The sequence below is a fragment of the Oncorhynchus keta genome, chromosome 31, assembly GCF_023373465.1.
Source record: "Oncorhynchus keta strain PuntledgeMale-10-30-2019 chromosome 31, Oket_V2, whole genome shotgun sequence".
NCBI classification, from domain to species: Eukaryota; Metazoa; Chordata; class Actinopteri; order Salmoniformes; family Salmonidae; genus Oncorhynchus; species Oncorhynchus keta.
The window spans coordinates 27,456,893-27,471,363 of record NC_068451.1 but is presented as its reverse complement, the minus strand read 5'-3'; the positions used below and the strand labels follow the sequence as shown (position 1 = coordinate 27,471,363).

At 43.1% G+C, this 14,471-nt stretch overlaps 1 protein-coding gene across 2 annotated transcripts; it reads left to right on the top strand.

Moving 5' to 3' along the window:
* Window positions 1–1,162: 1,162 nt before the first annotated feature.
* Window positions 1,163–10,385, top strand: LOC118379911 (hepatic leukemia factor-like). 2 transcript variants are annotated; one of them, XM_052490124.1, is made up of 5 exons: window positions 1,163–2,165; window positions 2,436–2,703; window positions 4,633–5,088; window positions 7,273–7,553; window positions 7,671–10,385. In XM_052490124.1, exons 2-5 carry the CDS (start codon window positions 2,511–2,513, stop codon window positions 7,884–7,886), a joined length of 1,146 nt encoding a protein of 381 aa, XP_052346084.1. In that variant the 5' UTR covers window positions 1,163–2,165; window positions 2,436–2,510; the 3' UTR covers window positions 7,887–10,385. The 2 variants fall into 2 exon arrangements, with proteins under 2 accessions (XP_052346084.1, XP_052346085.1); XM_052490125.1 differs by having other exon boundaries at window positions 1,179–2,165; window positions 7,273–7,538.
* Window positions 10,386–14,471: the final 4,086 nt, after the last annotated feature.

The window sequence follows — 14,471 nt, the reverse complement described above, 5'->3', positions numbered from 1 at the left end:
CTACTGACCTAGTTCTGTTAGTTTGTGTGAATATAGGCTATTGTAATGTAGACTACAGTATTAGAGTTCACCTTAATGAAGTATGACAGCTGTGGTCTGTTGTTCTGGTTTGACGTAAGTATTTTTTAGGTGGCAGCAGCACTGTCACACTAACTGCTATAGAGGGATATGCACATTTAGCTTCATTATGCTTATTCCCTCTGTTTCAACACCAAATACTACTAAAGATCAATAATTAATTTCTAAATACAAAAAGAAACATGAAATGCTAACTATCATTTTAATTTCTAGATACCATGGTCTGTTCGTGTGTTAGTGCATTCTCCACATGTCATGTAGGCCTACAGCCGAAGAAGTATATTATAGCCTACCTATCAAATCAGAGTCACCTTTGTTCGCTAAGTACATTTAACCTGGTGAGATGGTGCTGCCACAATAACTAGTATACAGACAAAATATATAGCCTACTATAGCTTAAAGCAAAATTGATTATGATTTAAAATAGAAAAACATTTTTAGACCATGTGAATGTAATTTAAGGTCATTGTCAGTCTTTTCTATATTCTAACGACCTCTTCTGTAGGTCTGTTCTATGCTCTCTCAAACCGTCTCAAATTGTTCTAACAGATGAATTATCATGAATAGGTCAGGCATAAAGGCATGCAAGGTTCATTTGGCAGTAAACACACATGTATGATAGTTTATCATCAATCAGTGTATCAATTGTTTCCCCATTAATTATACTCATGTTGTTGGCATATGCCTGTTTGTAAAGAAAACAAGTGACTGGTACACACAGTAATATCCTCAGAAGGATGTATATTGTTCCTGGGATCTGTCTAAATATTGTTTTTCCAATGTCCGACTAGCAGTTAAAAAAAGGAAACCATTTCCTGTGGCTCTTTGACTGTGGGTTAAAATACAGTACTGCAGACACCTCGCGCTGTTCTGCTTTGAATCGGTCTCACGCGGCCGTAGCATGGGGGGAATCCGTAGGGCGGGGCGGGTGGCCTAGTTCTTTCCAATAAGCGCTCACTAGGGGAGGAGACATTATTTTCTCCAACCAATCGAAACTAGAGCAACATGCATAAGGGTTGCACCTCCTCGTGACTGGGCCATGTGCGCTATAACAGCTATTCTGCTTTTAGGAAACAACGTGCTGCTGTGTTCCTTTCGCCTGAAAACCCGGCAGCCACTCACGTTTTCTCTGGATTACAAACGGACTGGGAAAACTGTAGTCTACACTCAGTTGCTTGCTCATAGAATGGTGCAGGGCCCTTTGCCATTATAATGAAATAATCACATTGGCATTCTATTTGGGCAATGATCTGTATGCCTAGATGAACGTTCTATAGAGGATATGTATCAAGGTCCCCTCAGTTGCTAGTGTCATTTAAAGACGTTAATTCAAAGTCATGATTGCTAACTGTCCATTTGTTTTCGGCCGTCTGTCCATGAGCATACAAACAACAAGTGCTTGGCGTGCCCCCTCGAGGTGTGGCACGAGGGGGGTTGTATGTTTGTCATGCATATTGAACAAATAAGCCAATCATGCCTTCTCTCGCGCCTTGCCCTATGAGTTGTGACGTCACGTGAACTGCCCGTGTTCGTTCCAGCTGAGAGGACAGCCGTCGCGCAGCCCAAATCCAAGCCCGTGCTTCAGTACGTTGGCTACACAAAGTACGCGGGGGAAAAGAAGACCCCCCCTCCCGAAAGAACGATAGAGCGACAGGAAAGCTTCAAGAAAAAAGTAATACGGCTTGTCACCCGACAAAATAGCGCGCGTACCCAGAGCCTTCTCCGCTTTTCGCTCTTCATTATTTGTTCATTTGGCATTGTGGAGTAGGACATTATTTTTCCTTGCTTCGAGTTTCATTTTGATCATATTTGAATCGTAATTTTTTGGGGTGTTGATCAACTCAGGATATTTTTCGAAAACAATTTATTGATCTCCAGCTCGGATTTGATTTTGTCCACCTTTGAATTGACCATGGGCACCAGTCATTAGTTTGACGTTTACAACTGGTCTCTATTGGAGAATAACATCTTGATCTGCACCGGGGATTTAAAATAATATAGTGTTGACCATATCTACTGGAATACTGTCTATTATAATGATACAACAGTGGATATAAGAACACTCCATAGCCTAAATAGAGGGAAAGGTAAGAACATGTTTATTGACGTTCTAAACAAATCAAAGAGACACGTTTTGCAACTATTGCTTGTTATTATTAGGCTACACTCTGGTATACTGAGCCTGGGAGTCAAACTTTAATGTTCTCATATCTTGTCGAGATATGCACTCACATATGCGTTTTATATTACTTCAACAAGTTTGTAATGTCATTTAAAATAGACTATTCATTGCACCTGGTTTGTACCCAATTCTAACTATAATAAATGTTAATTCAATATTCTCCTTAATTGGATAGCGGTGATAGTTCTGCCAGTCCTTTCGACTCCGCCTGCGCCCCAGGATCCTAATCAACAACCAGGTCCGGTCAACTATGTCCAGGCAGCTCACCCAGCTCCTGACCCCGGATCTCCCAGCCGGCGCTAGCCCGCAGTTCGGGAATTGCAACCAGTCTGGTGGCTCCATCAGCGGTGGACACCTCAACTCCATGGCTAGTTTGAAATCCCTCCTGCAGCATCCGATGAAGGGAGACCGTGCAATTCTCAAAGAGTGCTGCGACGTTAAAGGTGAGAACTTTGATTTACATTGTTATCATGCTGTTACCACTGAAGGTTCTACAGTGCAACAATGTTGCTGTTTGCTGCACTTACAACAGACACTGCATGCCAATGTTGTATTTCTGTTATTTAAAAATAAAGGACAGCCGCACACTCTACCAGCTCAGATGCAAAAAAAAATATTTACCAACGTTTCGACAGCCAAGCTGTCTTCATCAGGGTGCAATCCTATTTCTGTTATTTAGCATATTTTGTAACTGACATTCAATGAAATCATATCTACCAGTCTCTATTGTCTGCCTGACTCAATTGAGTACAGTACAGTGAAGACAGCTGTGCTCACCAGCATAACTTAATATCTGGCCCTGCCATTGTCACACGCACATGGCATGACACATGCACCACTGTCGGACTTGTTGTTTGGAAACAAAACAGATAAGGTATACTGGTGTGGTTCTTCAGTACAGAGCTCAGCTCTGAAGGATGATTCATGATTGACATTCTGCAACCAACACACACCATAGGATATACATGGTGGTGGAAGTTGTCCTTTAGAACTGATTCATGGTCAGTTTGTATTTTCACTTCTTACAGTAGAGGTCAGGACCACAATAGGAAACTTTGTCTCAGAACAGAACTTAAGGGTACTTCGGCTGTCCCCATAGGAGAACCCTTTGAATAACTATTTTTAGTTCCAGGTAGAACCCCTTTGGGTTCAATGTAGAGGGTTCTGCATGGAACCCAAAATGGTTCTACTTGCAACCAAAACGGGTTCTCCTACGGGGACAGCCAAATAACCCTTTTGGAACCCTTGTTTCTAAGAGTGTAGGATCAAATGCTCTTTGGAAAATGTTAATAGAATCCAATCACTCCTATAGTATAGAGCAGTAAACCAGAAAGGAAATTATGGGATAGTAATCATGTTCAAATCATCTATAAGTGACTTTGTTGAGCTTCACAGTCAACTTGAGATACTTTTGGATGATTTGGACATGCTAATATCGGTCCCATGACTTGAATAGGATTTGTGCCACAAATGCTAAAACACTTTTATCCAAACACAAAGGTCACTCACTGACCAATTATGACCCCCAAATGTCCAATAGAATGATGGTGCCATCCCATGTTGCACTCTGCGGTGAGCTGAGCATGATGTTCTCATATGGATTATAATCTCCGCCCCTCCAATCCCCTGGCATAGTTTTAGATTAGCATGCAGATTAAGACGACATCTTTTGGTATAATATCTGACATGCTAAACAGTACCAGCGAGGCCTGTGGTATGGATGGATGCCTATATTACCAAATTCATTTGTCTCACCAAATATAGACGTAGACATGCAGACATGTCGTAAAAACCATATTGCTTTTCATCCAGCATTCTGATTTGGATTCTTGTGCAGTTTCTTGTATGACCATCTGTTACGGTCTGACTGAAGCATTCAGTGGTGTTTGTACACATAGCAGTGCAGCTGATGCATCCAATGGTCACACCATTCCACAGATATCATCTATCTCTCAGTATCTGTAGAGTTGACACATCTATAGGATCATTGTGCCCCTGGACCTCAACAGTTATGAGGCTTGGGCCATAGCACCCTCTTGTCTCATTGAATTAAATTAAATAGGTTTACAAGAACGCCTACAGCTTTGGACACATCCTGTCATATGACCCTAATAAATTCCCCCCCAAAACTAAAAAGTAAAGAGTGTATGTAGATGGAAGAAACCTTGTGAGGAACCAGACTTGAGGGAGTGTATCTAGTGGGACACCATGACACTTTTTTATTTTTTATTTTTTTTATAATCCCAAAATCACCTCTGACAGCACCAAGGGTCAAACATTTGATGTGACAACTACAACTCTTGAGAGTTCCAACCCCTGTCCATCGTTTACTAACCAATAACCTCCATTTTGTCTCTCTCCCACCATCCCAGACAAAGACAGAACCATCACAGACATGGATGAGGACTCCTTGGGTGGCGGGAACGGCGGCTGCAACATGCGTAGCGGCAGCAGCGGGGTGAGCAGCAGCAGCAACAGTAACGTCAGCGGAGGAGGAGCTGGAGGATTTAACCAGTCTGCGTTCCTGGGACCCCTCCTGTGGGAGAGGACCCTGCCAGTGGAAGGAGGCCTCTTCCAGCTGCAGTACATGGACCTGGAGGAATTCCTCACAGAGAACGGCATGGGCGGAGTCCACGGCCAGAACAGTTCCAGTACAGCCCAGATCCCATCCCAGAGTTCCCAGTCGGCGGTGCCCAATCAGAGTTCCCAGTGCCCCCCCTCATCGCCCCCACCCTGCTCTTCAGCCTCCTCCTCCTCATCCTCATCTTCCCCGTCGCTCATCGGCCTGGAGGTGGCCCAGTCCAACATGCAGGGAGGACTTGACTATGGTGAGTAACCCGAACCGGGTGTAGGAGGAGGGGAGGGCAACATACAGGGATTTCTATGATGATTTTATCCCATGGATACAATACGGAACAGTGTACATCTGTTTATTGTACACATCTTCAGTAGGAACATGGGGAGAGGGGTGGAGACTGAGATGGTTTATGGTGATTCTATGGAAAGGGATTGTAGGGGTGGTGGGTGGTTGGTGAATGTATCGTAGTTTACATGGTATCGACAATGTATTCAGTGGTCCAGTTTGGCCAAATGAAGCAATGATTATGGTGCCATGTTGTTTTGGCCTCGTGAAGTGGCAACTAGATGAAGGACTAAAATGGAGGATCAGTGACATGGCAGTTACCATGGTGACCCTGTATCAATACAGGATGGTTATGTCCTTAGAGAGAAGGCTGTAGTAAAGTCTGCACAACGTCTCTGTGTGATTCAGCTCTTTAAGTTGTCCTCAGTACTCATATTGAACTCCTCTCCTATGGTGACCAAGCATCATTTTCTGTGAAGCCAAATGGAATCCCTTAACGTTGAGTTAACTTGACAGAGAGGGAACAACAAGGAGGGGTTGAGAAAGCAACGACAGGAATTTCCTGTAGGCTACAAACTACCCTTCACACTGAGCTAGGTTTAACATTTAGGCTGCCTGAGAGAAAGAAACAGAGGAGACATTTAACAAATGCATCTCACAGCACTGACAAAGGGGTTTGGTTTGGTTGGTTTATGTTCAATTCAGGTTCAAACAGCCATTTACTGAACACTACGGTCTTACTGTACATAGGGAGATCGAGACAGAGATAAGGAGAGGAAGTAGGTGTGTGTAGTGAGTGTTTGTGATCGCGTGTCTTTAAATCTCTCCTCACCTCACACGCTACAGCAATGTGCACGTGCAGCGTCCCTTCACGTGCAGAGGCTGTGAGCACTGGAGCAAGAGAACGAGAGGAGGGCCAAGCGGAGGACTGGGAGGAGCGGAGAGGCACGAGGGTGGGAGGGAGAGCGAGGGAGCGAGGGGGGAGGAAGAGGTTCCCATTGCCTGCTGATACTGAAGTTCAAATGGAATGTTTGAATGCAGAAGAGAGAGATTTACAGAGATAGTAATGATTAAGATGTGGTGCTGTACAGTAGATGGGGAATGTCAGTAGCCATTGTATTTAACCCTTCATAAACTGGTTGTTTTTTAGCTGCATTTCAGTTGTATTCCAATGTCACATGTCACAATAATACACTTTAGACAGTTTAGACATGAGTTAAATACGACACTTTCACATTTACAAGACAAATCGGATATTCATGTAAAAGAAGCATTGATGAAGCCAAAATCGATATTGCGGGTTGGATGATGTGTTTGCTACATAGTCGTTACAGTGTAACACAAATTATGAGGCAAGACAGGAGAACGTATTTATAATGATCTGATTTGAGTTTTCATTTAGACACCTGACAATTGACTTAACTCGAGGTGGGTGTAGTGTAGGCTGTGTTCTGATTGTGTTCTCGTAAAGGAGGAATAGGAAGAGGAAAAGGCTGTTTGGAGTCTTTATGATAGGAATGTCAAGGTGTTTAGTGCATTAGGCCCTAAAAGGGGTGAGTGAGCTTTATAGAACTGATTTCAAGGGGTGGGGTGACAGGTGGGGTGACAGTTGTATAACAGTTTTAGAAACATTTCAGGAAAACTGTTAAAACCAGCCTTATAGGAGTCTGGGCATGTTGATAATAATATTAAACCAGGATTGAAATATATACTCTGACTAAAAGGGTGATATTGAATGTTTATACACAAGAAAACTTGAGAATAGTGCTCCTGCATATGTAAAGATCCCATTTGAGTTCAATTTCTCCATGATAATTGATTCATATTGAAGTGAAACTCATGCTCACGATACTTGGAAAGAGGTTGGTCTGTAGAATTCACACTTGAATGCAGGGAGAAAAACGTTCCTGTTTATTAGTTTCTCAGAGCAGAAAGTAGCTCCCTCCCACCACCTGGTGGACATGGTTTGTAACTGCAGCCTATCAGCTCTACAGCTCTTTTATTTGACAGATTTTGACTTGTAGATACATGCTGTGTTTTATTGCTCTCTGATGGACCTGAGAGGTCAGTGAGTCATAATGTATCTACATGGAATATCCTGGTTCATATAAAGGTTTAATAAGAAAATAACCGATTCTCTCTCTTTCAGGAGGCAGTCAATCGAGCATGAATGACGACTGCGGCTCGCCCGGTTCCTCCGTCTCCTCTTCGTCCTGCACTCCTCTCATGACACCCACATCCAACGGTCCAGATGTGATGGGTGGCTTTGAACCCGACGCGGCCGACGTGGCTCTGTCCAGTGTGCCCGGCCAGGACGCCTTCGACCCCCGCAGACACCGCTTCAGCGAGGACGAACTCAAACCACAGCCCATGATCAAGAAGGCCCGCAAGATGCTGGTGCCAGCAGACCTCAAGGTTGGTAGTCAGAGAGTAGGTAGAAGTATTAAGAGTTGGTAGAAGTTGTCCCTAACCTCTGGTCCAGGGTCATATCATTCTCCACAAGGTAATGTCAGTAGGTCTGTATCTAACGGTGTCTCCCTCTTTCAGGATGATAAGTACTGGTCCCGGCGGTGTAAGAACAACGAGGCAGCCAAGCGTTCCCGTGACGCGCGTCGCTTGAAGGAAAACCAGATCTCGGTCCGCGCCGCCTTCCTGGAGAGAGAGAACCAGGCACTCAGACAGGAAGTGGCTGACATGAGGAAGGAGCTTGGTCGCTGCCGCAACATTCTCAACAAATATGAGAATCGCCATGGAGACCAGTGAAGAAGAGGAGGAGAAAGAGAAGAAACTGATGGGTGGAATGGGGTGACATGATGATGATAACGATGATGATGATGATGAATGTATGAGACGATGAGAAGGGTGATATAAAGAAGCTCAGGTGTCACGTTTTGATGATGTAAGAGTGGACAGGGTTAAAGGTTAGGGACAGAGAGATTACATAACCTGGAGGACTGTTGCCCCTTTAGACGAAAGAAGAGAAGACGTGACTGAGGATTTTGATATCGGAGAATTGTATATTTTTATATTAAGACTAGAGAGGGAGCAAATTTTGGAAATCATTTTTGTATATTTTCTATATGAATGGGAAAGATGTAAGATATAGAGAAATTGAGGGCTATGACAAAATATCTTTTTAAAGTAAATTGATAAAGGAGATGCTATTTTAGAGGTCTTAGACAGGGATTTTTAGACAGGATTCAGAGTCAGGGACTAGGAGGTAAGGTGGCCATTTTAAACTGTAAAATAGAGAGCAAAATGATTTTAAAATTGTACAGTTCAACATTTCTTTGTGGATTTTACTCAAGCACTTAATTTGTTTTCTTTGTTGTGTTTCTAACTGATGGGGTTTGGGCTGAAATGGTAGGAAAGTGAAAGAGAGAGAGAGAGAAATGGGAGAAACACTATTAACCCAGCACAATCTTCAGCACTTGTCCAGTGTTTGTAAATAACAAGTCCTTCATATTGTTACAACCTTTGCAACCTTTAACAGTTTGGACTGTTTAGTAGTTGTCTAGATGTCTGGGCTTTGGTGCAACAGCTCTTACATTTGATTATAGCTGCACTATCTCCTCTGTCATATAGAGAATTGTATTATGTGACCCCAAGACTAGCAGGGCATTCAATCACACTACAGCTAATGGATGGGGTGACTGTTAGTTTTTATTATGTATACTATGAACTCATATTGCTGAGCCCTTGGCCATCTCTCTCTCTCGCTCTCTTTCTGTCACTTTTTGTCCTTTTAGATTGCTGTAAGTTCTAACTGATATAGAATATCTTGCCCAAGCTGGGTTGGTAGGATCTTTTAGTTGTTCTGGTTACAGTGGACCGTTTTGATCTTCTCTCTGCATTGTGATGTTTTCTTCCTTCCTATGTTTTTTATATCGAATTGATCCAATCCCAACACGGTTAATGTCGCTTACAACCAATCACGAAAAGGCTACTTTTTCCTTTAACCAATCCTAACAACCGGTCTCTGTGGTTCTAGATTGTATACATAATACCACAATGTCTTCACACCCTCCTAAATAGTCCACCAACTACCCAGGAAAAAGCACACTTGTGTTATTGTACTATATTAATGATTTTAGATAGCATTCTTATTATTGGTAGAAGATAAATATTGTCTATATGGAATATACCAGTTTGTGTATTTTACATAGGTATATGCTAAATGTGAATGTTGCAGAGATGAGATGCGTGTATGATTGCGTATATGCAAATGTATTCCAGGAGATGGGGTTTGTGGTAGGGTGTCAAATCAAATGTGACCCTATTCTCCCATATACCCAGGGAATAGGTTATCATTCGAGATTATGCTATTATTACTCTCCCCATCGATCGGAATGGTGTTAAATTCTCAGATTTCTGGGACTAATAAAAAAGCCAAAATTTTAAATGTTGATTTATTAAGGTTGTTGATACTTTCTGTCAGTTTTCCGGCATTTCTGTGTTGTTGAGCATCGTCTTAGTATCCACATAGTGTCATGTTTCACTACCGACTCACTAAACCCAGGGGAGAGAAAGGGCCCAGTCAACCCAGTGATAGTGCTTCTTTTCCTCAACGACCATGTTATAAATAACTACCATTACTATTATGATGATTGTTACTCCCCTTTATTGTTGCTGTTATATATAATTGAATGATTTTATTTCTTTGGATGAACATTATTTGTTTCGTGTTGAAGCATCTTTGATCTCAAACTATCCTCACAGAGAGACTATTCAGAAATGCATCCCGGTTTTTATGTCACTTCCTGCCCTGCACCATGTACATCCTGTTTTGGTCCCTCGAGGGCCGCTGGTTTGTTCATAACCCCTACGGACAGTTTCTATCCGGACTTCTCTGAAACACAGTTCCCAGAGGAAGACGGCCATCTTGGTTTCTCTGTTGATCATGGATTCCACAATCTCGCTGGCTCATCTCATACCTGGAGAACGACAGCGGTAGAATCCCATGCACTTCTGACTGTACACGTCTGTTCAGTTCTCTAGTTGTGTATGGACTATGCACGCTAGCCACAGTTTTCCTCTTGGTTTTCTGCAGCCTATTTTCACCTCAGTGACTGTATGTATGCTCTCCCAACTGGATGTTGTTCCTGATCTCCCTGACGTGGATGATGATAACTCTTATAGTGACTTTTATTGAGCTACAACGACCCATCTGCACCGGTGGTGTCCACTGTTCCAGCCCACTCAGTGCTGGCAATGGGGATGTCGTCGAACTTTCCCGAAAACACAAATAAAAGATTGTTCTTACTTACTGCTTCTCTGTTTTCTTTATATTTACTCACGTTTTACATTGACAATTTTGTTATTTAGCAGACGCTCTTATTCATCTTAAGATACACTATATATACAAAAGTATGTGGACATCCATTCAAATTGGTGGATTTGGCTATTTCAGCCACACCCGTTGCAGACAAGTGTATAAAATCGAGCACAACGCCATGCAATCTCCATAGACAAACATTGGCAGTAGAATGGCCGTACTGAGGAGCTCAGTGTCTTTCAACGTGGCACCGTCATAGGATGCCACCTTTCCAATAAGTCAGTTCATCAAATTTCTGCCCTGCTAGAGCTGCCACGGTCAATTGTAAGTGTTGTTACTGTGAAGTGGAAATGTCTAGGAGCAACAACAGCTCAGCCGCGAAGTGGTAGGCCACACAAGCTCACAGAACGGGACTGCCAAGTGCTGAAGCATGTAACACGTAAAAATAGTCTGTCCTTGGTTGCAACACACTACCGAGTTCCAAACTGCAATTTCAGCACAACTTCGTCGGGAGCTTCATGAAATGGGTTTCCATGGCCAAGCAGCCGCACACAACCAGTGGAAACGCGTTTTCTGGAGTGATGAATCACGCTTCACCATCTGGGAGTCCGACGGACGAATCTGGGTTTGGATACCAGGAAAATGCTACCTGCCCCAATGCATCGTGCCAATTGTAAAGTTTGGTGGAGGAAAAATTGTCTGGGCTGTTTTTATGGTTTGGGCTTGGCCCCTTAGTTCCAGTGAAAGGAAATCTTAACGCTACAGCATATAATGACATTCTAGACTTCCAACTTTGTGGCAACAGTTTAGGGCAGGCCCTTTCCTGTTTCCGCATGACACTGCCCCTGTGCACAATTTTTGTATTTATTTATTTAACCTTTATTTAACTAGGCAAGTCAGTTAAGAACAAATTCTTATTTACAATGACGGTCTACCCCAGCCAAACACTCCCCTAGCCCGGACGACTCTGGGCCAACTGTGTGCCGCCCTATGGGACTCCAGATCACGGCCAGTTGTGATACGACCCGGGATCAAACCCGGACCTGTAGTGAATCCTCTAGCACTGCGATGCAGTGCCTCAGACCTCTGCGCCACTCATGATCCCGCACAAAGTGAGGTCCATGCAGAAATGGTTTGTCGAGATCGGTGTGGAAGAACTTGACTGACCTGCACAGAGCCCTGAGCTCAACCCCATCGAACAGTTGGGAGGAATTAGAACGCCGACTGTGAGCCAGGCATAATCACCCAACATCAGTGCCTGACCTCACTAATACTCTTGTGGCTGAATGGAAGCAAGTCCCTACATCAATGTTCCAACGTCTAGTGAAAAGCCTTCCCAGAAGAATGGAGTCTGTTATAGCAGCAAAGGGGGGACCAACTCCATATTAATGTCCATGATTTTAGAATGAGATGTTCTTCGAGCAACTGTCCACATACTTTTGGTCATGTAGTGTGGCTAGGTGAGACAACAACACATCACAATCGTATCATGTACATTTTCCCTCAACAAAGTATTTATCAGCAAAGTCACTGGTAGTGGTACTACTCTTTAGCAATAGTTTGATGTCCTCTCTTTATATTTATTTTAGCTAATATTTAAGTATGTGTGTGTGCATGTGGGTTGTTGTGGTTGTGTTTTTAGGTGGAACTCCATGAACTAGATGCTTGTGGCTTAAAGCAAAGCAACTATTTGATCATTGTTAATGGCATTGTTTGTCATCATATAGTGCTTTTGATAGGCTGGTCATGGCACACATTAACTCCATCATCCCAGTCACTCTACAGACCCACTCCAATTTGCATACCGCCTCAATAGATATACAGACGATGCAATTTCAGTCATATCTCTTCCGCCCACCAGGGACATTTTCCTTTATGACGTAATTTGTAATCAAGTTATGATTTAATTATGTGTATGTGTAATTCTGTGTGATTAGTTAGGTATTTATTAATAAATAATTAAACCCAATTTTGCATTGCTAATTCAACTTGTTTGCCAGTGTTCGTGCAAATAACTAAGAATTTACTGAGACTGAATTAAGATGACGATTAATATTGACTGCTATTGATGTAAAATATTACTAGGTCTTTAAGAGTTTATTCGGAAGATAACAGTTCTATAAATATTATTTATCTCAATCAGGTAATATTAATTACGGATAAATTATTTTATAGAATAGCATGTCATATCACTTAATCCGTCAGAGCCAAAGACATGACACTGCCCTCGTCACCAAACTTGGGTCCCTGGGACTGAACACCTCTCTCTGCAACTGGCTCCTGGAATTCCTGATGGGCCACTCTCAGGGGGTGAGGGTAGGTAACAACACCTCCGCCACACTGACCCTCAGGACACGCTGCCAGGACAACAACCTCTCCCTCAACATCAGCAAGACCATGGAGTTTTTCGTGGACTATAGGAAATATGGGCGCCACCCACATCAACAGGGCTGTAGTGGACAAGGTCAAGAGCTTCAAGTTCCTCTTTGTCCACATCACTGAGGACTTAACGTGCTCCCTTCACACCAGCACAGTTGTGAAGAAGGCACTGCAGTCTCTTCTCCCTCAGGAGGCTGAAAGGATTTGGCATGGCCCCTCAGATCACAAGGAACTTTTACAGCTGCACCATCGAGAGCATTCTAACTGGTTGTAGAACCGTCTGGTATGGCAACTGCACCGCCCTCAACCGGAAGGCCCTACAGAGGGTGGTGCAGATGGTCCAACGCGTCACTGGGGGCGAACTCCCAGCCATCCAGGAAGTACACTATCTGTCTGAGAAAATCCCCAAAAATGGTATAAGAGTCCAGCCACCCGAGACATGGGCTGTTCTCCATGCTCACGTCTGGCAGATGGTACCAGTGCATCAAGGCATGGCCCAGACTCCTAAACAGCTTCTACCCCCTGGTCATAAGACTGTTAAATGGCTAACAACTACACACCTACACTGCTGCTAAAATGATTATTGATGTATTACTACCCTTACACTGCTGTTCATTGGTTATTGATTGCCATTAACATTAGTATTTATCTATTTATCCTGTTACCAGTCACTGTTCAGCCCTGTTAAGATGTATATCCTGCTACCAGTCACTTTTCAGCCCTGTTAAGATGTATATCCTGCTACCAGTCACTTTTCAGCCCTGTTTACATGTATATCCTGCTACCAGTCACTTTTCAGCCCTGTTAAGATGTATATCCTGCTACCAGTCACTTTTCAGCCCTGTTTACATGTATATCCTGTTACCAGTCACTTTTCAGCCCTGTTAAGATGTATATCCTGCTACCAGTCACTTTTCAGCCCTGTTTACATGTATATCCTGCTACCAGTCACTTTTCAGCCCTGTTAAGATGTATATCCTGCTACCAGTCACTTTTCAGCCCTGTTTACATGTATATCCTGCTACCAGTCACTTTTCAGCCCTGTTAAGATGTATATCCTGGTACCAGTCACTTTTCAGCCCTGTTTACATGTATATCCTGTTACCAGTCACTTTTCAGCCCTGTTAAGATGTATATCCTGCTACCAGTCACTTTTCAGCCCTGTTTACATGTATATCCTGCTACCAGTCACTTTTCAGCCCTGTTAAGATGTATATCCTGCTACCAGTCACTTTTCAGCCCTGTTAAGATGTATATCCTGCTACCAGTCACTTTTCAGCCCTGTTTACATGTATATCCTGCTACCAGTCACTTTTCAGCCCTGTATACATGTATATCCTGCTACCAGTCACTTTTCAGCCCTGTTTACATGTATATCCTGTTACCAGTCACTTTTCAGCCCTGTTAAGATGTATATCCTGCTACCAGTCACTTTTCAGCCCTGTTTACATGTATATCCTGCTACCAGTCACTTTTCAGCCCTGTTAAGATGTATATCCTGCTACCAGTCACTTTTCAGCCCTGTTTACATGTATATCCTGCTACCAGTCACTTTTCAGCCCTGTTAAGATGTATATCCTGGTACCAGTCACTTTTCAGCCCTGTTTACATGTATATCCTGTTACCAGTCACTTTTCAGCCCTGTTAAGATGTATATCCTGCTACCAGTCACTTTTCAGCCCTGTTTACATGTA